General features: G+C 40.2%; 1 protein-coding gene across 1 annotated transcript in view; it reads left to right on the top strand.

Moving 5' to 3' along the window:
* The window catches only part of chl1b (cell adhesion molecule L1-like b), a 547,507-nt gene extending 531,735 nt beyond the window's left edge, over positions 1-15,772 (top strand). Inside the window, exon 29 of the mRNA XM_059944908.1 lies at positions 12,928-15,772. Coding sequence (XP_059800891.1) covers positions 12,928-13,144 — 217 coding nt within the window. The 3' untranslated portion in view covers positions 13,145-15,772. The remainder of the gene's footprint in view (positions 1-12,927) is intronic.
* The last annotated feature ends 7,447 nt before the right edge of the window (positions 15,773-23,219 follow it).

The raw sequence follows: 23,219 nt of genomic DNA, 5'->3' as shown, positions 1-23,219 counted from the left end.
TTACATACTTAAAAGAAAATTGATATTTTTAGATATTTTAGTTCTTGTTTTTGTATGTTTTTCACTCTGCAGAATTCAGAATCTCTCATTTTTTGGCCGGTCATACCAAGTCATGGAACTGTACTAAACTGGCTATGAAGTTTTTATCTTAATTTTGTGCAAATCTAGCTTTGGACTGTGCATGTAATAGATTTTTATGGCCTTGGATCCCACTTATTGCAGGTCCTATAGTGGGCGAGCTTTCTCTGCATGTTTCTGCTGAAGAAGTTCCATTAATTAAATGTATTTTACATCAATGTCAGTGACAAACTAACTATACTCATCATTAAACTGGAAGTGTTACCCCATTGTGTATCCATTAGCCTAGGTTTCTGTCCAAATGATGATAGAATGGTACACGCCATAGACTGAAATTTTACACAGCTCAGGTATTGATATTTGTCCTGAAACATACTATAAATTAGAATCAAAACAGCAGAGTAGCCTTGAAGAGAGTTATGTACATTTGTGTACAGGATAACTCGCACTTACGATACATATTTACGAAAATCATTATTAGATGTAGGCCCCTCAAACCTGCATTGTCATTCAACAAAATTATGGGGTTGTGCCATTTTCTGACACTCTCTACATCTCCTTTGATTCCTCTAGTAGCCAGAAATCTATGGATCTCTGGTTGGAATGCAGGAAATGACTAAGGCTTCACAGCCCTTGGGTGAGGGAATGCTGAAGGCTTACATCCCTCTGTGAAGAAATCTTTCCTCAGTTCAGTTGTAAATGTCCTACACCTTATTTCAATAATGTGACTTCCAATCCTAAATTCTTCAGCTATCTGAATCAGCCTCCCCATTTCTATCCCATTAAATACTCTAATAATTATCAATATTTCAATATGTTCACCTATTCTTATAAATTCAAAAGAATATGATCTAAACCTCCTGAATTTCTTTGCATAGGGATAGACTATACATCACAAATTCAGATTCCTTCAATGTTCACATGTACATTGAAAAATACAGTGAAATGCATTGTTTGCTTTAACGACAACACAAGGATGTGCTGGGAGCAGCTGACAAGTGTCGCCACAGATTCTGGCACCAACATATCATGTCCACAATGCTCAGCAGAACAAAACCGAATACAACAAAACAATGCACAACAAGCAGCAAAACAACACCAGGAGAACCAAGCCCATTTCCTACCTTCCACTCACATGCACAGACAGTCCTCAAACCCCAGGACTGGCCTACAGCCTCCAGTGGACTTCTGGAGTTGTAGACAACAGACCTTCAACTTCCCCAGTGGAATTGAAACTGTCACGGTGTACGCTGACAGACCGGACCCAGGTGCGGAGGAACTTCCCCAGTGGAATTGAAACTGTCACGGTGTACGCTGACAGACCGGACCCAGGTGCGGAGGAACTTCCCCAATGGAATTGAAACTGTCACGGTGTACGCTGACAGACCGGACCCAGGTGCAGAGGAACTTCCCCGGTGGAATTGAAACTGTCACGGTGTATGCTGACAGACCGGACCCAGGTGCGGAGGAACTTCCCCAGTGGAATTGAAACTGTCACGGTGTACGCTGACAGACCGGACCCAGGTGCGGGGGAACTTCCCCGGTGGAATTGAAACTGTCACGGTGTACGCTGACAGACCGGACCCAGGTGCGGAGGAACTTCCCCGGTGGAATTGAAACTGTCAAGGTGTACGCTGACAGACCAGACCCAGGTGCGGAGGAACTTCCCGAGTGAAATTCAAACTGTCACGGTGTACGCTGACAGACCAGACCCAGGTGCGGAGGAACTTCCCCAGTGGAATTGAAACTGTCACGGTGTACGCTGACAGACCGGACCCAGGTGCAGAGGAACTTCCCCGGTGGGATTCAAACTGTCACGGTGTACGCTGACAGACCGGACCCAGGTGCGGAGGAACTTCCCCGGTGGAATTGGAACTGTCACGGTGTACGCTGACAGACCGGACCCAGGTGCGGAGGAACTTCCCCAGTGGAATTGGAACTGTCACGGTGTACGCTGACAGACCGGACCCAGGTGCGGAGGAACTGCCCCAGTGGAATTGAAACTGTCACGGTGTACGCTGACAGACCGGACCCAGGTGCGGAGGAACTTCCCCGGTGGAATTGAAACTGTCACGGTGTACGCTGACAGACCGGACCCAGGTGCGGAGGAACTGCCCCAATGGGATTGAAACTGTCACAGTGTACGCTGACAGACTGGACCCAGGTGCGGAGGAACTTCCCCAGTGGGATTCAAACTGTCACGGTGTACGTTGACAGACTGGACCCAGGTGCGGAGGAACTGCCCCAATGGAATTGAAACTGTCACGGTGTACGCTGACAGACCGGACCCAGGTGCGGAGGAACTACCACAGTGGGATTGAAACTGTCACGGTGTACGCTGACAGACCGGACCCAGGTGCGGAGGAACTTCCCCAGTGGGATTCAAACTGTCACGGTGTACGCTGACAGACCGGACCCAGGTGCGGAGGAACTTCCCCGGTGGGATTCAAACTGTCACGGTGTACGCTGACAGACCGGACCCAGGTGCGGAGGAACTTCCCCGGTGGGATTCAAACTGTCACGGTGTATGCTGACCGACCGGACCCAGGTGCGGAGGAACTTCCCCAGTGGGATTCAAACTGTCACGGTGTACGTTGACAGACCGGACCCAGGTGCGGAGGAACTGCCCCAATGGAATTGAAACTGTCACGGTGTACGCTGACAGACCGGACCCAGGTGCGGGGGAACTTCCCCGGTGGGATTCAAACTGTCACGGTGTACGCTGACAGACCGGACCCAGGTGCGGAGGAACTTCCCCAGTGGAATTGAAACTGTCACGGTGTACGCTGACAGACCGGACCCAGGTGCGGAGGAACTTCCCCAGTGGAATTGAAACTGTCACGGTGTACGCTGACAGACCGGACCCAGGTGCGGAGGAACTTCCCCAGTGGGATTCAAACTGTCACGGTGTACGCTGACAGACCGGACCCAGGTGCGGAGGAACTTCCCCGGTGGGATTCAAACTGTCACGGTGTACGCTGACAGACTGGACCCAGGTGCGGAGGAACTTCCCCAGTGGAATTGAAACTGTCACGGTGTACGCTGACAGACCGGACCCAGGTGCGGAGGAACTTCCCCAGTGGAATTGAAACTGTCACGGTGTACGCTGACAGACCGGACCCAGGTGCGGAGGAACTTCCCCGGTGGAATTGAAACTGTCACGGTGTACGCTGACAGACCGGACCCAGGTGCGGAGGAACTTCCCCGGTGGAATTGAAACTGTCACGGTGTACGCTGACAGACCGGACCCAGGTGCGGAGGAACTTCCCCAGTGGAATTGAAACTGTCACGGTGTACGCTGCCAGACCGGACCCAGGTGTGGAGGAACTTCCCCAGTGGAATTGAAACTGTCACGGTGTACGCTGACAGACCGGACCCAGGTGCGGGGGAACTTCCCCGGCGGAATTGAAACTGTCACAGTGTATGCTGACAGACCGGACCCAGGTGCGGGGGAACTTCCCCGGTGGGATTGAAACTGTCACAGTGTACGCTGACAGACCGGACCCAGGTGCGGAGGAACTTCCCCAGTGGAATTGAAACTGTCACTGTGTATGCTGACAGACCGGACCCAGGTGCAGAGGAACTGCGGACTCCCACCTAGAGACAGGAACTAGAGCTTATTCATAGAAATTTTAACAGCACATTGGTGGCTTGATTGAGCAACACCATAAAACGAATCATTCTCGAAACACAAGTGCCCTGTGATAAGCGCTAAATGGGAGTCTGCTTTAAATAATCAGAGTACATGGAAAACCCGTGCCAATCAAAATTAACTTGACAAGTTTATACAGGAAGCACAAGGCCTTAATGGCTTTTGATAAGACAACAATTAAGAAATATGAATGCACTGGCCCACAGGACTCATGATACAGACTCATAGAACCAGGCTGAATCTGGTGTATCTTTACTGCACTCTCTCAATAACAGAACATATCACATTTTGGGTAAGTATACTAAAATTGTAAATGGTACTTAGGTCCCAGTCTCAGCAAGTTGCAGTATAATTGGACCAAGACATCCTTAAACCTGTAACCAGATCTACTCACAGTAAAGGTTAACATACCATTTACTCTTCTTCCTGCCAGCTGTACCTGCATATGAACTTTCAGAAATGTATGTACACAAAGCAAAGTCTCTTTTAACATCAACAGTATTAATTTCTCACCATTTGAAATTATTCAGTATTTATGTTTTTTCAAACACAGTGAATCTCCCCGTATTTTTCCACATTATACTATATCTGCCAAGCTGATGTTTATTTGCTGAGCTTGTCCATATCTCCTTGATGTCTTTTTTACATCCTGATCATTTCTTACATTCCCATTGAGCTATGTGTCACTGACAGATAGAAATTTAGCCCCCTTAGCTAAAGTATTCATATAGATTGTGGATAATTAGAATCTAATCACAAAGCCCTGTCATATCTGGCTAGGCAGAACCTCCTCTCCTCTCAATTCCCGTATGTTCTGTCTATTAGCCAACAGTCAGTATGTGCTTGTTTACATGGACCTTTAGCACAGGGCTTTATTGAGAGCTACTTAAAGTTCAAATGCCACCCCCTTAGAATTACCCTCAGCATCTCCACTAAAATACATTCTCACAATAGATTAGTCAAATATGGTTTCCATTTTCTCCATATAAATTTTGACTCTGCTCAATCATTTTATTTTGTATGGTCAAATTGTGGACATTAATGATGAATTACTGGAGGCATGCACCAGTCCCTGTGGTACTTGACTAGGCAGAGCATAACAAAAAGATCCATCTATTCTCATTGTCTGTATTCTGGTTGATAAAACTCTCTATCTAAGTTATAATCCCACTTGCTCAACCACACACTCCCAATACATGCCATATGCTTTCACCTTGTTAACCAACATCCTTTGTCAGAGTTGATTTCAAACTTTCCAAAAATCAAAATACTCCATCCATTGATTCCCATTTATCTGCTCTACTAATCACATACTCAAAGGACTCCAACAGATAAGTGAAACATGATTTAACTTTCAGAAATCCATGTTAACTCTGTTTAACCCTTTGATTCCTTTCAAGGCTTTTTTCTGTTACATCTTTCATTTTTTCCAGTTCCAGGATCATCGCATTAAAATCAGGCTAACTGACCATTAATTTCCCTACTTTCTCATCTTTTAAGATCACACTTTCTACCTTTCAATTCCAGAACCACTAAAGCTTGGAAGATGACAAACAAAGCATTCACAATCTATAAAGCTGCTTCATTCAAAGCTCTAATATATACAGTAGACAACCAAGGCTTGATGGACTGTTGGATATTGAACCAAATTATACTTCCGGATATCTTTATATACCTTTAATATAGATGGTACACAGTAAAGTGGGAATCTGTATGTCCCAACGATCCATAAAGTTTCAAGCGAGCAGTGTAAACAGAACCAGGCAAGTTTCAAAAGAGTGCAAGAACCAGGACCCAATTGAATTTAAAGGGAATGCATGTATCTGGGCCCTAGTCTGTTACTGAGAGCACAGGAATCTGCCCACAATACATGGTGGAGAGTGTTTGAGCAGAAACTCTGGAGTGTGATGAGGAGCATGGGAACCAGTGCCCCAGCGTGTTAGAGAGACCTATTTAGCCAGATGCCAAATCACCGGGATTTCCTAATAAACGGATAGCCAACTACCACAATTTTACTATATAGAAGAACTGGACAGAGAGGATGGCAGAGGGGTTAAACACAGAATCTGGTTGGGTAGAGCTAAAACCAGTACCCTGGATGTCACCAGTGAGTGGCAGAGATGTACAGAGAAATTACAACAAAGGGCAAAAGCTGAAAATAATTATAATACTCAGCAGGCCAGACAGCATTTCTGGAAATGAGCATAGCTGGCATTTTGGGCCTAGACCCTTCATCAGGACTGGAAAAAAATGAGGAGTCAGAGTTAGAAGGTGAGGGGAGGGGAGAAAGAAACATAAGGTGATATGTGATAGGGGGAGGAACACTCCTTCCCCTTTTCTCCCATGACCTTCTGTCCTCTCCTATCAGATTCCCCCTTCTCCAGCCCTGTATCTCTCTCACCAATCAACTCCCCAGTTTCACTTATCACCTTGTGTTTCTTCCTCCCATCCCCCCACCTTCTAATTCAGACTCCTCATCTTTTCTCCGGTCCTGATGAAGGGTCTCAGTCCAAAACATTGACTGTACTCTTTTCCATAGATGCTGCCTGGCCTGCTGAGTTCCTCCAGCATTTTGTATGTGTTGCTTGGATTTCCAGCATCTGCAGATTTTCGCTTGTTTATAATAGACTACAGTTTTTGCATTTTCCATGATTTTCCTGCACATTAAGTTCAGAGAACATGAAGAGCTTCTGTAACGCTTGCAAAATAATTTTCAAGAGAAGTATGTTCCTGTTCCAATTGCTAGATTTGTACGTGTGGATGTGATAGGTCAACATTTATGAAAAAGTGATCATAATGTCATAGTATTTACTAGTGTTGAGCCAGGGTAAATTGTAACCAAAGTTTGACATACAAAACTGTTAGAGAATAATGAGCTGCCTTTAAGAAGGAGGTGTTTTAGCATCAATTAAGGTACATAACTGAAAAACAGAGGGATAGGAAGGTAAAGCAAAGTGGGGGTATGTCTGCACAGGCCATTAAGCGTAGTGGTTTACCAGTCAGGTAATTTAGTGAAAGCACTATTATTATACTATCTCACAGTCTTAACACAGAGCTGATAATGGCTTCTTTGCTGTAGCTGCCAATTTGGGCAATTTTAACTTACAGGTTTTCAGTTGAAATGAGTGGGCAGTCTCTGAGCTCCAGCTGATGGTTAAGAAACCAGATTGTGGGGAATAGGGTGAAATGTATGTCATAAAGTTGGGTGGTGTTCCTCACCCTTTGGTCTGACCTTTGGTTCCCCTGCTTATCATCGATTCACTTCCTACATTGGCCGAATATCATTACACCATGCTCAACAGATAGCAATAGGCACCTGTGTTTCCTCCCCACGCTAACACAGCTCTCAGTGTCACATCTAGAGGTGTTCAGCTAATGGGGAGTACTGTCTTTGCCCTTTGCAATTCCATTGGAATATTATTTTCGAAAATCACAACTGCTTCAAATCTCTTGCTTGGGACAGGTTTTTAAATAATTTTCAAAAATTTAGTTGGGAAATATGGAATTAAAATAAGGTAGAGGCTGATTTACACTGCATCAGTTTAAGGGCTTTCTATATATCAGCATTTGCAATGAATCCTACCTCTTGAACCACACCTCTCTGTCCCAACACTACCCCCCTTGGCTCCTAGCAAAAAAATAAGCAAAATTGTATCTCAGTAGATTATTATCTGCACTGTTCAAAAAGAAAAAATAAGAATACCAGTGTAAGACACAAACTCATCATCAATGGAACAAATGATCATGAAATGCAAACACACAGAGCACTAAAAATAGCATTACAGTATCTGTTTATTATGGCCATATTAAAGTAAACCATCATTTCTAGAGGCTTAAAAATGAATTGTGGAGAAGCTTGCATTATATCCTGGTTCCAGTACACTTGGCATATTGAGCACAATTCTGATCATTTCATAAAGGCTGTAAAGGCAATAAAGAGGATGGAAAACAAAAGATTTTCCAGAAATACAAGGTAAAGCTTACGAAGAAAGGATGATCATCAGTCTGAGTTTTATTACTCTAGAAAAGGGAAGCCTGAGGAGTGATGAAAATAGTGGATTTCAAAATTAAGAAATATTTTATTCCCCACCAGCACAGAATGTTTTCACTTGTGGGAAAAATCAAAATCAAAGGCCAACAATATAAAACAGTCACCAAGAAATTAAGTGGAGAATTCAAAGGGAATCTCTACCTAGAGAGTGATGTGAATATCGAATTCCACAAAGGAAATTATATATTCTATGACCTACAGACTCAATTTCAAGGACTCTTTACAACTCAGTATTATTTATATATACAGTCTTGATCTTCTTTTGCACATTGGCATTTTTCAGTCTCTATCTGTTTATATAGAGATTTTTATAAAATTCTAGTGCATTTCTATTTTCCCTGTATTTGCTTTCAAGGAAATAAATCTCAAGGTGGTTTATGTTAACATGCATGTACTTCAACATTAGATTTACTTTTAACTTTCAGGTGCATTTAATATGCAATCAAATGAATACAGGGCTGTGATTATAGAGTTAGTTGAGGAAAATCTGGAGGAGCCTCAAGTTGGATATAAATGCAACAATGGGTTAAATGTCCTGTGTCAAGGCTATATATTCTATGTGGTGCACACTTAGCACCCTATCTTCACTACCAGCTGGATGTATTGCAGCAGAAAAACTCAGTGGATGGCATCTCAAATGATGAAACAATGTTTACAGAACAAGAATTGTTTTCATTGGGGAAAAGGTGATAGAAGAGGTTAATTTCTCTACTTTTGGGATTATTGTTAGGAATGTTGATAACGTAAAGAATGAGCAGTTGCCAGTGTATGAGCCAAGACCTATACTATGTGATACTTTTACACCCAATCCTTAATTTTTAAACTAACCAACCTGCATAGTTGCAAGGCACTAATTAAACCTGGGCCTGTTTCAGAATGCAATCCATGCAACAAATGTAAAACCACTGACCAAAAGAATGCCTAACAATGGAAAGAGAAATTTTTGATTTCTTTCTGCTGATAGAATCATACTTGTCCAATGCTAATGTTAAGAATTAAACTCTGCTCTATACAAATGGTTTTATTCATAGTGACTAGTGGATTTTCTGTCTTGTGATGACAAAATTAAAGCTATGATGTGCTGTAAAGCTGATAATGTGAAACATATACTGTTGGCATGTATATGCTATTTTTCACAGTGTATATACAGTATCAGTCAATATCCTATTTTCTGTATCAATATGTATTGTTTGGATTAATAAAAATGGACGCTAACAATACTGACGGTAACATAATCTCTGCATCCACTACCTATTTATTTTATTTCAAGTTAAGGGACAAGAAAGATATTTGTGTGGGAAACGGTTGCTGCAGTGGGAACAGTGATGCTGCAATCTTTTATTCACCTTTTATAGATTCAATGGAAGAGATTCCCTGCCAAAAATTGGTTTCCAAGAGTTGGTGACAGTGGGAGCATTAGATGCATTTTAAATCAAGCTCAGTCGTCTTGGCTATCAGTTTAACAGAAAAATAAGCTAAAAAATAACACAGATGTTCAGTTATAAGAGGAATTAGAAGTACATGTATAAAATGAGTATTTAACATGGATTTTAACAGCAATGGAGAGGACATATGATCCAAGGAGTAGAATGTCAATAGCTAGCAAAACCTGTTGACACTATCAAATTCCACTTCAAAAAAGAACTTGATAAGTAGCTGGCTAGGAACATTGCTAAAGGTTATTAAGATAAATGGAGAACAGGGTGGTCATTTTGGCTTTTGCCTTTTCAGAGTCAATTATCGATACAGTATTTTGACATTGGACATTACATTGGCTGTGACAATCCTGCATGCAGACTTGATTGTCCTCATGATCTATTGTCTGTGCTTTTTCATGTTGCAGTTTAACAAGCTCCATTAGTCTCCTCTCAATTCATATTAGCACCTCTCCCTACTTTCCACTCTGCCTCCGTACTTCGGGCTGCTCAGTTTTTGCTGCTGTTCCGAGAAATTAAATGTCATTGCCGACTGTGCACAAGGATTCTTGTTCTGAAGAAATTGCTTGGCCGCAGTGTGATGCAGAGCTCAATTCCCTTTAAGTGACAATAGTGGTAGAAACCAGAAGCATTGTGTATTATTGGCAGACAAGCAGATTATGTCCCAGAAATGCTGATAATGTGAAATATATGCTATTGGCATGTATTATGCTATTTTCCACAGTGTATTGCATATTCTACCTACAGAGCCAACAGAGAGGCACAAATGATCATTAAAGGAGATGATTTATTGTACCAGATGATTTGTTATTACTCAGATCTGCACGGAAACAACATTTACATTACCTTTGGGATGTTTTGTATAAGATTATATTACTCAGAACAAAAATGTGCAAAACAGATGATGTAAAAATTTGTGACATGTTTAGTATAAGAAATCACATCCCTGATGATAACCTGAATTGCTCTTTAAATATAATATTCCACCAGTGACCAAACTGAAAGCAATTTTTAAAAACACAACAATACAGCACCAGTGGGCGGGCAGGAAAATGATAGATGGTAACGGTGAAAACTCAGAAATTTCCTAATTCCATGCAAGTAAAAATTTATCTCAAAAGCAGATGGGAGCTTGCCAGCCATTTAGAGTCAGCGTTGATTTGTTTTATGAGGTGTCTACAAATACAGATGGAAAGGGTAATCAGCTATAGAAATAAACTTACCTAGCTGCCAATACCAACCTCTATCAGTTAATGTCAACATCCAGTAGATGTTAAGAAAGTAGTATGTGGAAAATATATAAAATGAGTTAAAGTCAACAGAAATCGAATGATGGTCAACTATGTGCCTTTGGTCCAGAGAATAATTAGCAGCAGTGAAGCAGCTGGAGTTTTTACTATTTGTACAGGTTTTGTTTTGACACAGCATGCTTGTTCAAAGAAGGTAGAAACATTGTTCGATCTCATAATGGGAAATGAACCAGAGCAGAAAAGACAAGTAATTGCCAGAGAGTGATAGAAACGTAAATGCTTAGCTAATGATTGATAGTGATGCTTATTATAAGTATCAAAATAAGAGTTTGGAATAAAAGCCAATTATGAGGATGGTGCTGGTAGGTATAAGCAGCAGAGAAGTATTGACTAAATAATTGTGTTCGTTACTTGGCTAGTCTCCACTGGACAAAAAGCTGCACAGCATGCAGAAACCATCTACAAGGGTGTCACTAATGAATACAATTATGCAAGCAAGTTTTCAAATCGAGAAACCATAGAGCAAGATCATAGAAAAGCATAAGTATAAGGGAGCCACTAACAGGTCAAAGGAAAGATTTAAAAATGATTCCCTAAAAGGGAAAGCTCAACACATAAAACTTGGGAAATGTTGGTAGTAGATCCCATTGATGCATCTTGCAGCTCTGATGCATAAAATAGAAAATGATAATTAGAGGACTTGCAACATGCACAATAGTGTACAAACATGGTAGAATAGAGGGACCAGTGTGTGGAGTAGTGTAGGTAAGTTTAGACTAGTTGGGACTGAAGGTACTACCAAGAAAGCATCTACTGGTTCATCTACAGTTTCCTGTGGCAATATTCTAATATTTATTTTTTTACTTAGCGTAATAGCCCTTCCAGCCCAACAATTCTTGCTGTCCAGCAACCCACCTGTATTTTGTAACACTTGCCTAAACACTGGACAACTTACAATGACCAATTAGCCTACAAGCAGTATGCCTTTAGACTGAGGGAGGAAACTGGAACACCTGGAGGAAACCCATGTGTTTTACAGGGAGGACTTATAAACTCCTTACAAAAGCCACCAGAATTGAAGTCCACAAAAAGCTGTAATAGCTTTGCACTAACTGCTATGATACTATTCCATCCTAATTTAATATTGGTAAACTAATATTGCAGTCAGGGTTGAAACTATACAAAGAATGTAGATCAACAGTGATTCTTTTCACATAATGAATTCTATCTTTTGATAAGATTATCAACAATGAAAATGTTAAAATGTCCAGCTGCTCTGGACTGCTGCAATTTCCAAATCAATATACAGTAATCAATACTAATGCTATACACTTAACCTTTGAAAGAAATTATCATGGACTTGAAATGCCTGACATGGAAGGCAAATTACAAATGCTTCTGATGCCAGGTGATTAGTATTCTCTGATGAAGTGTTGAAGGATTATCATAAAAGATTATTAATTTCTCAAACAATGAGTGAAAGATGATAAACAAAGGAGTTCCTTCAGTTGTTGAAAATCCAGTGCAGTAAGCACAAAATACTGGAGGAACTGATCAGTTCAGGCAGCATCTATGAAAATGAATAAACAGTCAACCTTCGGGCTGAGACCCTTTACCAGGACTGGATAGGAGGGGGAAGATGCCAGAATAAGAAGATGGGGGGGGGGTGGGGAAGGAGGACAAGCTAGAAGGTGATAGATAAAGCCAGGTGGATGGGAAAAGTAAAGGGCTGGAGAAGAAAGAATCTGATAGGAGAAGAGAGTGGACTATGGGAGAAATGGAAAAAGGAGGGTCACTAAGAGGAAGTCATAGGCAGGTGAGGAGAAGCAGTAAGAGGCCAGAATGGGGTATAGACAAAGAGGGAAGAGGAATAGGAAAAGACTACCAGAAGGAGAAATCAATTTTCATGCCATCTGGTTAGAGGCTACCTAGGTGGAATTTGCAGTGTTGCTCCTCCACGCAGAGAGCGGCACTGTCATGGCAGAATAGGAGGCCATGGACCAACATATTGGAAAGGGAATGGCGATAAGAATTAAAATAGTCAGCCATCAGGAAATTCCATTTTTGGTGATGGAGCGGAAGTGCTCGACAAAACAGTTCCCCAATTTACTTTGGGTCTCACCAATCTAGAGAAAGCCACATCAGGAGCACTGGATACAGTAGATGACCCCAACAGATTTGCAGGTGAAGTGTTGCCTTGCCTGGAAGAACTGTTTGGGGCCCTGAATGAAGGAGAGGGACAAGGTGAATGGGCAGGTGTAGCATTTCTGTTCCTCGTAGGGCTATGTGCCAGGAGGGACAAATAGACGAGGGAATCATGGAAGGAGCAATCCCTGCAGAAAGTGAAGAGATTGTTAAACAGTTCGTTTGAAAGGGGCTATGCATCTCAAGAGAATTTATAGCTCACTGTCATCAATATGCCTTGCACTGGTTTTCTGACAGCAGCTTTTTTCCCCCCAGTGACAACGAAGATAAACCTTTGAAAGAAAGTCAACAGTCGCTTAATGATGGAGTGAAGCCTACAGGAAGTGATGACAGTTTGGCGGAATATGGAGATGGTGGGTCAGAAGGGCAATTTAATGAAGACGGTTCATTCATTGGACAGTATAGTGGAAATAAAGAGAAAGATGTCGATGGAAACGGAAGTTCAATAGCCACTTCTCCAGTAAAAGCATGAGTAACATGTTCATGAACCTTACATGCCTTCTTAATATATTTGTGATACAACTGAATATTTGGTACATTTGAATTAACTCAGATCGCCAAATGCTTAAGATAAGAGAATAAAATGATCATGGCCCATAAAGAATGCTTAACAGATGTACAATATTTGATAAAATTTGAGATGCAGAAAACATTGGTTGCAGAGGGATATATTGTGCAAATTTCTTTATTCAGAGAAATATATTGTGCAGAGTCCATGTAAAATATAAATCTGTAGGTTCATAACAGAAATGGTTCACAGTTGCTGACAGAAACCCTTGTTGCAATTACCAGATTTAAGTCCTTATAATTGTGGTTAGTTTGTGGAGTGTGATCCTATATACTCAGAAATTAAGAACCTGCAGAACTATAATTACTTTAAGAGACCAACACCAGTTTTGTTGACGTCTCTTACTGCAAGGACGTGGCAGCTGAAGGGACAAGGAATTGTATTGCAGATTTTTTTTTAATTGAGCAGTACACTTTTCAATGTAATATAGTTGCACTTTTTCAACTGTCTGAAAATTTCATGTCAATTTGAAGTGACAATTATTTGCAGGAGTCTGATTTGGAAATCCAAATAATTGTTGCAGGCAAGCTTGGAACAATAAAGTTCTACTGTTCAAGTAATCAGCTGATACCTATGGTGCAGTTGAGGTGTCAGGACCATATGTCATTGTACATGTTAAGCCACAATTAGATTGGCACAAGACCCTTGTGTATTTCCTCACATGAGTTCTTCTCCCAATGTTCTGCATTTAATGACTGTATTCATTTTATGGTATGATTATCAAATCAGAAGACCACAATGTACATTTTGTAATTAGGGACTCATTTAGAATTTCAGAAGGGACTGCTGAAAGATATTTCTCAACAAATTATCAGTGTTTTAAGAAGAATATTCCTTCTACATGTTTTGAATGAAAACCTTGAAGCATTACTTTTTGTTAACAAACTAGATGTATTTAAGAAGTAGCCACATGTGTGAATTTATATTGTGTATAAAATATGTAAAACATAGATTTGTGATGTTGAACTAAATAAACTACATGTCACCACCCAGAAAATTGGTATACTTTGAAAAGCTGTAGGTTCAGTTTTTTTTATCAGTGAACAATTGTGAAGTAATTGTACTTGTGTTAAAGTTTTTATTATGATAGCTCCTATATGTCCCATTATTGATTCTTGCTTAACAGTGCTGGCAAAGTTTTAATTTGAAAGATATAATTTGCAACATTTTTGTAAAAAGGGAAGATATTTATATCAATTGGAAAGTTTTTTGATATCTGCAACTATTGAAGTAAACATTTAAGTACTACTTGCAATAAATGATCATCAAAATCTGAATAAAAGTACATCGTATGTTTTAAATTCATATTCTACTGTAGTTTGATTTCTAGAGAAAATGGAATCCAGTCTTGTTGGGAACAAACCTATTTTCATTTGTCTTTTGCAAGTTGTGCAGATAGAAAATTCACAACTTTTTAAAATATGACAACATTTTGAGCTTTGGTTTATACACAGCTATACATAATTCTATCTTTATCAAGATGATCAATGATAGTTAATCAGTTAATTTATATAGCCACCATCATGACTGCAAATGACCATTTAGTATTTGAAAAAGGCTAACCTTAACCATGCTAAGCTTTATATGAAGCCCTGCCCTAACGACTATCTGATTCAATAAAACTACTCCAATGCACAGTCACTTATTGTATTTTCTGTAGTAAGGGAGTAGCCTCTTAATTTGGCCAACTTTTATTTTTGAAATGTTAATGAACCAAAGTATAATGGCTATTATACACACACCAAAATTATACACACCAAAACCTGATTGCTAACCTTAGTTCTGTACGGCATATTTCATTTTATGATATCTTTGGACTGAAATGCTGCAAGATTAGCAGAAAAGCCAGTATATATATGAACAATTTCTATTGCCAATAATACTGAAGCAAAAAACATGAGAACAGGTTTGTTGCTTTTGAAATAAAATTGAGGACAAAAGTGTAATGAATTAAAAACTGACTGCAGTTTTCAGGTTATTTATAAGCTAAATTCTGCAAGTTACAATATAGCTGCTGTCTCTGGTTAAAACTATCCTTTTCTGTAGACCCGGCTTAGTCACTACCATATAGACCTAATCACAATCAGTGTTTGCATCATTTCATGTCTTCTCAAAAGAAAATTTGAAAACTTGTATCAAGTTTAACAGAGAATTTTTCCTAGTTTTTATGCTTACTTGGATAGTGCAAATTGCCCTTGGAACAGCTGTTAAACTATTTTACTTTGTAGTGGTGTGATGTTATCATGAAATATGCGTGCATATATGGTGCTTGCAATCACTGGTATTAGTTAGAAACAGTTTGTCATACTATTTGATAACAAATTGACTATCATCAATAAAAGAATGCAGATATATCCTTCAGGTGATTAAAACATGTCTTTTCATTGAAAGAACCATGTAAGGTTTGCAAACTCGTTTTCTACCTGTGTAACACTCTTGTATTATCTAAAGTCATTTTGGAATGTTTCTGCTACTAATATGTGTTGTGTAAATGACCTTGTGATCTTTCAGAACATGGATGTTTGTCTTATTAAAAATGGAATAACAATGCTTCATGTCTCCTCCTGGTATTTGCACAAACAATCATATTTACATACATTATGGCAGGACCATTTTATTCAACATGGTTGTTTAGTGGGGGGCCTTACAAAAGGATTGACACTCTCCCAGATGTTTTCTGCAAGTGCTAAAGCTCTCCTGGGTCCTCTGAAAGACAATATAGCTGACTGAAAATAAATAAGCCTCTGACGCAGGATTTCTATTTGTTTCACCAGCGAACTCATGCCAATAAAAATTCATAAGATGCAAGTTTACCCATCACACCACATCTCAAGCCCACTTCACCAGTGTGGTTTTGTAGACGGATATCACATCCTAAATACATAGAAAATTCTTCACTTGGATGTTGGGAATACAACCCAAAAGGTGCTGGGGGCTAAATTAAGCTCTGCAGTATGCTATTTCCAGAATCACAATCAGGTTTATTATCACCGGCACGTGTCGTGAAATTTGTTAACTTAGCAGCAGCAGTTCAATGCAATACATAATATAGAAGAAAAAAAATATTATTATTTTATGCTTCAGACTGTGTTCTATGTAATCCATAATGAGTGTCTACTTCCAATGGGACACATACAGGATGCTATTTACAAATTTAATTACCACTAACCACTTGCAAAGAAGTAGGGCATATTATCAATCAGCCTATAGCCAATGTCAGTGCTTCAACTTTGGAACTTCAGATTCCAACCTAAGCCATCTCTTTATCTTGCACAGTGGGACTTGATATTAGACAACACAAAGGATTCTCCAAAAGTGTCATTTATAGAAAGCATGATCGAAAAATGTTTGAAAAGTGGTTGATGCAATATTCTGCATGCATATGACTGAAGTTTTGAGTGCCTTTCTATATTCCTTGGAAGCTTTACCACAACATCAGAAGTTGCAGATGCTGGAATCTGGAACAACACACAAAGTGCTGAAAGAACTCACAGCCAACAATTGTAGGTTGACACCCTTCATCGGGACAAGTTCAGCTGATGAAGGATCACAGACTGAAGCATCAACTGTCTATTTCCCTCCACAGATGCTGCCTGACCCACTGAGTTCCTGCAGCACTTTGTGTGTTACTTTATAGTTTTATTTGTTTACAGGGAATAAACCAACTGGTACAGAAGTGCTTGGTTTTTGTGGCTATCTTGTTGCATTGTAGAACAGGAAGGAGGACTGATTTTCTCTTCCTGCCTTTAATGTTAATATCTTCATATCATTGCCTTCCTTTGTCCCTGCCTCTGAACTTATGTGGTAGAACTTATGTTATCCATATCTTTGTCACCCACTGGGTGCACTCCACAACCTATCATACATTAAAATCATATCTTGAATAATACCTTCAGCTTTAAGATGGTCTTGGATCAGATTTCCTTGGGAGACAATGGAACATCAGAAGTTGGCTGCAGGTACTGTACATACTTTACAATGTTCAGAACCCCACTGTGCCAAAGAAGTTCAAAGATTTTTCCTCTAATTTTAGAGATATTATCAGAGCTTTAATGGGCCCTCATTGGCACACTAAATTAAGGATAATACCTTAACTTAGGCTTAAGCAAGCATTCACCCTTTATTAGAATGCATTCTTCTAATGCCCAGGTAACTTTTGAAATATTTTTGTGTGCTTAGATGCTGTAGTACTAACATCAAGAATGCATTGCATATCAGATGACATCATTGCTGTGTGCCTGGTGGCCGTTGTACATAATGCATGCATGGTGCACCACAGTAAAAATTCTCATTACATGCATAGAAGCTTTGATTGCTTCAAAAATCACTTAATGCTTAGTGATAGATTTTCTAATGGTTTGTTTTTAGACATGCACATTGTTTGAGAATATATTCTTCTGAGTGATTAAACTGACAGATCATCTTTATTTGATAAAAATCTGAAAGACTTCAACTAACTACAGATGAATTATTTTGATTTAGAAGAGTCCATATGTCATAAGCCATTGAGATTGTAAATAAAAATGATCAAGTATATGTAAAATCAAACCATTTTATTTCATGTATTTTACATTAAACTATTATTATTTCCAGTTCAAGACCTCGTCCAGATCTGTAAATGTTCAGAACATTTGGTCATGAAGCTGAAGTGTGGACTAAATTGAACAACCAATAAGTCGCGTTCTGATAACAAATGGCATTTAACTGAACATTATTGTTGACTCTAGGAGGAACTGGATAGATCATATTGAAGTGAGTGCCAGGCCTGAGCAGAATTAAAGGGTAATCATTTCACTGATTGTTTTGCAGTTGGCACTTTGCCAGCCTCTTAAAACAGCAATAAAATTAAATGAACTAATAGCAAGGTGGATACATAGATTATTTTTAATGTCATTTGCAAGAAGCTGATGTCCCTGATAAAAGTAGCATTATTACCTATCCCTAACTGACCTTGAGAAGGTAGCTTTGTATTGTCTTCCTGAGCTGTTGCAGTTTTGTGTGAGGAAATCCCATAATGCTGTAAACTTGGGTCCTCCACTATTTAGACCCAGTGACTATAAAGTAAAGCACTATATTTCCAAGTCAGTGTGGAGTGTGTTCTGAAGGCACCTCTTACCCCCTCCTTGCAGGTAAGAGTTTCTTTGTTCAGGTTGTTTATTAAAGAAGTCAGGATTAAGCAACTTGAATGATCATTCAACAGTCTTCACAGGACATGATAAATACAAAGAGCATCTAGCCCTTGAATGCATTTCATAACTAAGCACATGGCTAAGATATAGCTTTATCATCAAAAGCTAGCTCCTAATTATAGTCCATGCCCCCACAGTTAAATGAATGGAACTGGTTTCTATTCACACTATCAGCTGTCATTCATCACAGACACATTGAGAATACACCCATTCACCCATCTTTCTTAACCTTTTATTCACCTTTCTACACCCCCTCCCCATTCCCACATCCCCTTCACCACCACCTGGCTCCATCTACTCATCATTCTTCTCCCCATCCATTTCCACCTGGGTCCCATCACTCTCTCATACTGCTATACATTGAGAGTCTTTCTCTTTGCTTCCTCTCCTGATTCACAATCTAGACTTGGAATGTAGGCATGCACCTTTACTTCCACAGCAACTGTTAATTTTTTCCAGTCTTCTTTTATTTCGCTCTTGATTCCTTTTTTTAAAATCTTGTCATTGATATACTTTTACTTGAGGTAAAAGTGAATGTTTGGAGAAGTGGATCAGTTATCAGTCATGTAAGGTAATTTCCCCTGAGATGGCAATGAACTTTATGAATTTTGCAGCAGCTCTGTCTGACATGCTTATTAATGGTGCAAGTAATTCACTTGAAATTGGATACTCAGGCTCTGATTTTCACTTTTAGCCACAGCATTATGTGTGTGTTTTATTTAAGTTTCTGGGCATTGGTAAACTCTCAAAAGACAATGGTATTGCCCCACTAAATAGCAACCAGGTATGCTTGAACTCTCTCACATTGAAGATACTTTCCGTTACCAAGGATTTGCATGGCAGAAAAGTTCCGCCAGTCCAGGTTCTGATACATACAAACATTGTATCTCAAGTAAAAAAGTTATCAATGAATATGACTGAAATCTGCATAGCCGTCAGCAAAAGTTGACATTACTATTAAAGGAATTAATGAAGCTACTGAAAATAGTGGACAACCTTGTGGCACCCCCTTGCATTTTTTGTACTAGAAAATGTCTTCAACAGCCCTTTACCCCGGTTTCCTGGACTCCCACCATCTAGGCCACAGTCTTTTATTACTACTAACATCAGGCAGGAGGTACAGGAGCCTTAGGTCCCACACAACCATATACAGGAACAGCTATTGCCCTACAACCATTAGGCTACTGAACCGGTGTTGTTGCTGATAATAAAAAAAATAATTGGGCCCAGAACACTCACAGTCTTATGACTCAAGCATTCTTTTTATTTCACTTGCCCACTAGGAGAACAGTATGGACCCAGCCACCTACCCTGTTCTGAAGGCAGGTCAGAAAACTGCTACTTGTTTATACAGAATTAGCTTATCAGTTACAGGTAACAACCATTAGGTAAACTGTATAAGTTTGAATTCCTATTTCGCAAGTTCAATTTCCATTCACAATCGAGGTATTAAAAGTCAGTTGTCAGCTTGAAGTTTCATTTGAAGGTATTTGATGTTAGTAAAGCAATTGCCCCTTTATTTGTTGGGACTGTTTCACATCCTATCTTGTCTGTCTTTGGCACCCCTGTTGTATAAAGGGATTCTATGTTTTAGGGAGACCTTTGTGAAAAAGTCTCACTACAGAGGTCTCACTCGTCTGGCTTGAGCAGACACTGCTGCAGTCACCCCAGCCTATCTTGCTTGTAGTGAGCAGAAGTGTCTCCAGCAGTCTCACTTCACTACAACTGCCCAAGATTATCCGTGCTTGGATGTTGTTTTTAACCCTTGCTTTACCACAATTTCCACACTCCCACCACTTTGTCCTTTAGAGGAAAACATAAACCTTACTGAATTCCAATAGCGTAGTGTCTCTGAAACTCCGTGACAGGTGGCTGTTGATATCAGGGATGTATGTGCAACACTCCTGGCTGATGATGACACAAGTGCCACCTCCCAGACAACAGAGAACTCCAGTGCGAGTTGATTTCGGGGGCCACAGTGTGGATTGGAGCATTTCAGCGGTAATGTCACTGATGGCCTGGCTCGTATCATGTAGCATTAAGGCAGTGTTGGCAGCCAATTTCTACAGCAATGCTGAGATCATTATAATGCTTTCACAAACCAGTCTGACAGGTTCCCAGAACAGGAACACTACAACCTGGAAACAATCACTCTCCACAGTCCTCCAATGGCAGCCCCACAGGTAGGATGTAGAGAGAGAGTGAGCAGGTGGTGCATCTATAGTATTACATAGGCCAGGGAACACAACCTCTCCATGGCTTTGGTTCAGGCCAGAGATCCCATTTTACTCCTGACAGCCAGTGATAGGCCAATCAGGCACATATCTAGTAAGTACCATTAACAGGATTTGGAGTATCACCAGTAGTTTGGACATTGCACGTACTGTTACCCATGTCCAGTCCTATCCCTTGATAGTTACAGTGACATACTTTACCCTATCCCCATGGAGCAACTTTGGAGTTGGAGGGTTGGGGGAGGTGTGATCCAATTGTTTTAAGTAGGTTCTTACTCTCTCTCAAAACAGTTGCATTGGCAAAGAGTCATTCCTATGGGCCGTCAAGACCTGTTCTTCCTTACCATTGTAATTTTGTTTTTCAAAGTAAGACACAGAATCAAACTTAACAATTATTCAGGAGTATTAACATATTGGCAAGCCATGTTCTGAATATATAGATGCTCTCTGGATCACACCCAACAACCAGACTGGTTAATATGTGGTGCATATTCATATTTAAGGCAATGAAAAGTGTCAGGAGCTAAATTAGTGTGGTAAGATATTTCTGCATTTAGGCAGAAAATAGATGTTCGGATCACACAAAACATGTAATGCATAGAGGTTACTTAAGGTGGCACATAGCAAGGATCAAGAGTTCAGTCCATCAGTCCTTATCATCAATGTTCTTCTAGCCATCTGTTCCCTGGTGTAGTGGCACCACTGGATTAATGTGGAGGTCTGCATCCAAATCAGCTTTCATTGGACCCTTAAAACAGCATATGTGGTCACCAACACTCGGAATGGACCCCAGCAGGGTTCAAGATAGTTCTCTGGTCATCAGGCTCTCACCAATACCCAATCTGAAAGCTGGTAGGACTGACACTCTGCAGCCAGCACTAACCTCTGGGCTTCAGGTACCTGTAGATGGGAACCTTTAAGATTATTGTTATGTGCTTTCACTCATGATATGGATGTTCAACTGTTTAATTAAAAATGGAGGGGCGTCTCAAAACTATCTCACGCGGTGATAGAACTGTTAAGCATTTTGGCGCACACAAGGGCCGGTAGAAGCACTTCTGGTCTCTTTAATTCAGTCTCGATCCGCATTTCAACTGCCCCGTAAAACCGAGGGTGGGAAGGGCAGGTGAGATGCTGCTTACCCTACAAGGCTTTCGTCAACCCATCTAACTTTACTGTAAAGTTCGCACGAGGTTTTTCTCAGGGATCCCAAACCTAGGAATAAATTCTCATAATAAGATATTTTCACAAGTTACGGCAGCACTTCTCTTAGTTTGATCAGCTTTTACCATGAAGGTAACAAAATAACGAGAGTATAATCGCAACCCATACATTTAGGTAACTGCATGAAGTCCATTTTCAGATGCACAAATATCCTCCATGGGGACGGTTCAGTGGCGGCAAATACTGACAGTGTCTTTCAGGATTATTTATGTCTCTAGCAAATCGTAGGTTACTGTTAGTTTGCTTGTTATGGTCGAGAACATTTTTGATTATACCCATCATCATTTATAGTCTTGTCCATTATGTGCTTTAGTCCAGAAAGTCTCTTCAGCCACTGACATACTGCAATTGTTCTAGTTTATTAAAATAATTTGGAAAGTATAGGCAGCCTGATCACACTGGGCTACCATGTGGCCATAAAGAACTGCTGTTGCTACCTTAGCATTTGTTTCTTCATTTGTTCCCTTAGTTATTTCATCCTTCTAGTCAGCATGAGCGCATAGATTATAACAGCAATTGCAGTAAGTATTTTAAAAGCTGGAAAAGGTTCATTGTTCACCGCGTTAGAGGTGAGAAACCAGTTGTCCATTAATTGTTCCTTAATTGTCCATTGTCATATGTTATTCCTAAAGCATAACGCAATTTAGGGTCGTTACAGACAGCACCACTTCAAGAACATAGGCTTTTGTTAAAACAAAAAAAAAACACAAGAGAGAAGGTGGTTGTTTTGCCTCAGCTGTTATATGATGTGCACAAACCACCTATCCACTAAAATTTCCCACTATTTTTTCCCCAGTATCAGATCCAGAGGAAAAGCTGTCAAAGAAAAAAAAAACATGCCGATTTAACATCGCGTGGCATGTTACAACGGGCAGAATAGAAATCGTACAAGTTCTTGAGTACTGTTTGGGGACGGATTATTTATAGACCGCATGGTCTATAGAGCTGGTTCTGGAGGGCATCTTCAAACCCAGTAGCAAAGCTGTGCACAAAATGTCCTCGTGGACATCCCGATGTTTAACCCTTACCGTGCCCATCGTCCCATTTCCATGTTTGCTGTATCAACAAACTGTAAAACCCATTTAGAATTTATTTCAGATTTAGTATGGTATTGCCTGAACATCTCCGCTGTTCAAAACAACAATTACCAGCCACAAGTGGGTCACATGAGCCATATGCGTATAATGCAGGTGATGTTAAACCAAAGTTTACAGTAAGTTTTTAAGCATTAGTTATTGGTATTGAGTAGCCAAAATTTGGTCACATACAAAGCAAAGCTGTAAGTTGAAATACCATTCGAATTGTTTCGGGCAGCCATTTAAAAGCCATACT

This window comes from Hypanus sabinus, chromosome 19, assembly GCF_030144855.1.
Source record: "Hypanus sabinus isolate sHypSab1 chromosome 19, sHypSab1.hap1, whole genome shotgun sequence".
In the NCBI taxonomy this organism is placed as follows: Eukaryota; Metazoa; Chordata; class Chondrichthyes; order Myliobatiformes; family Dasyatidae; genus Hypanus; species Hypanus sabinus.
Note: the sequence above shows the minus strand (reverse complement) of the source record. Positions and strands in the feature narration are given on the sequence as shown.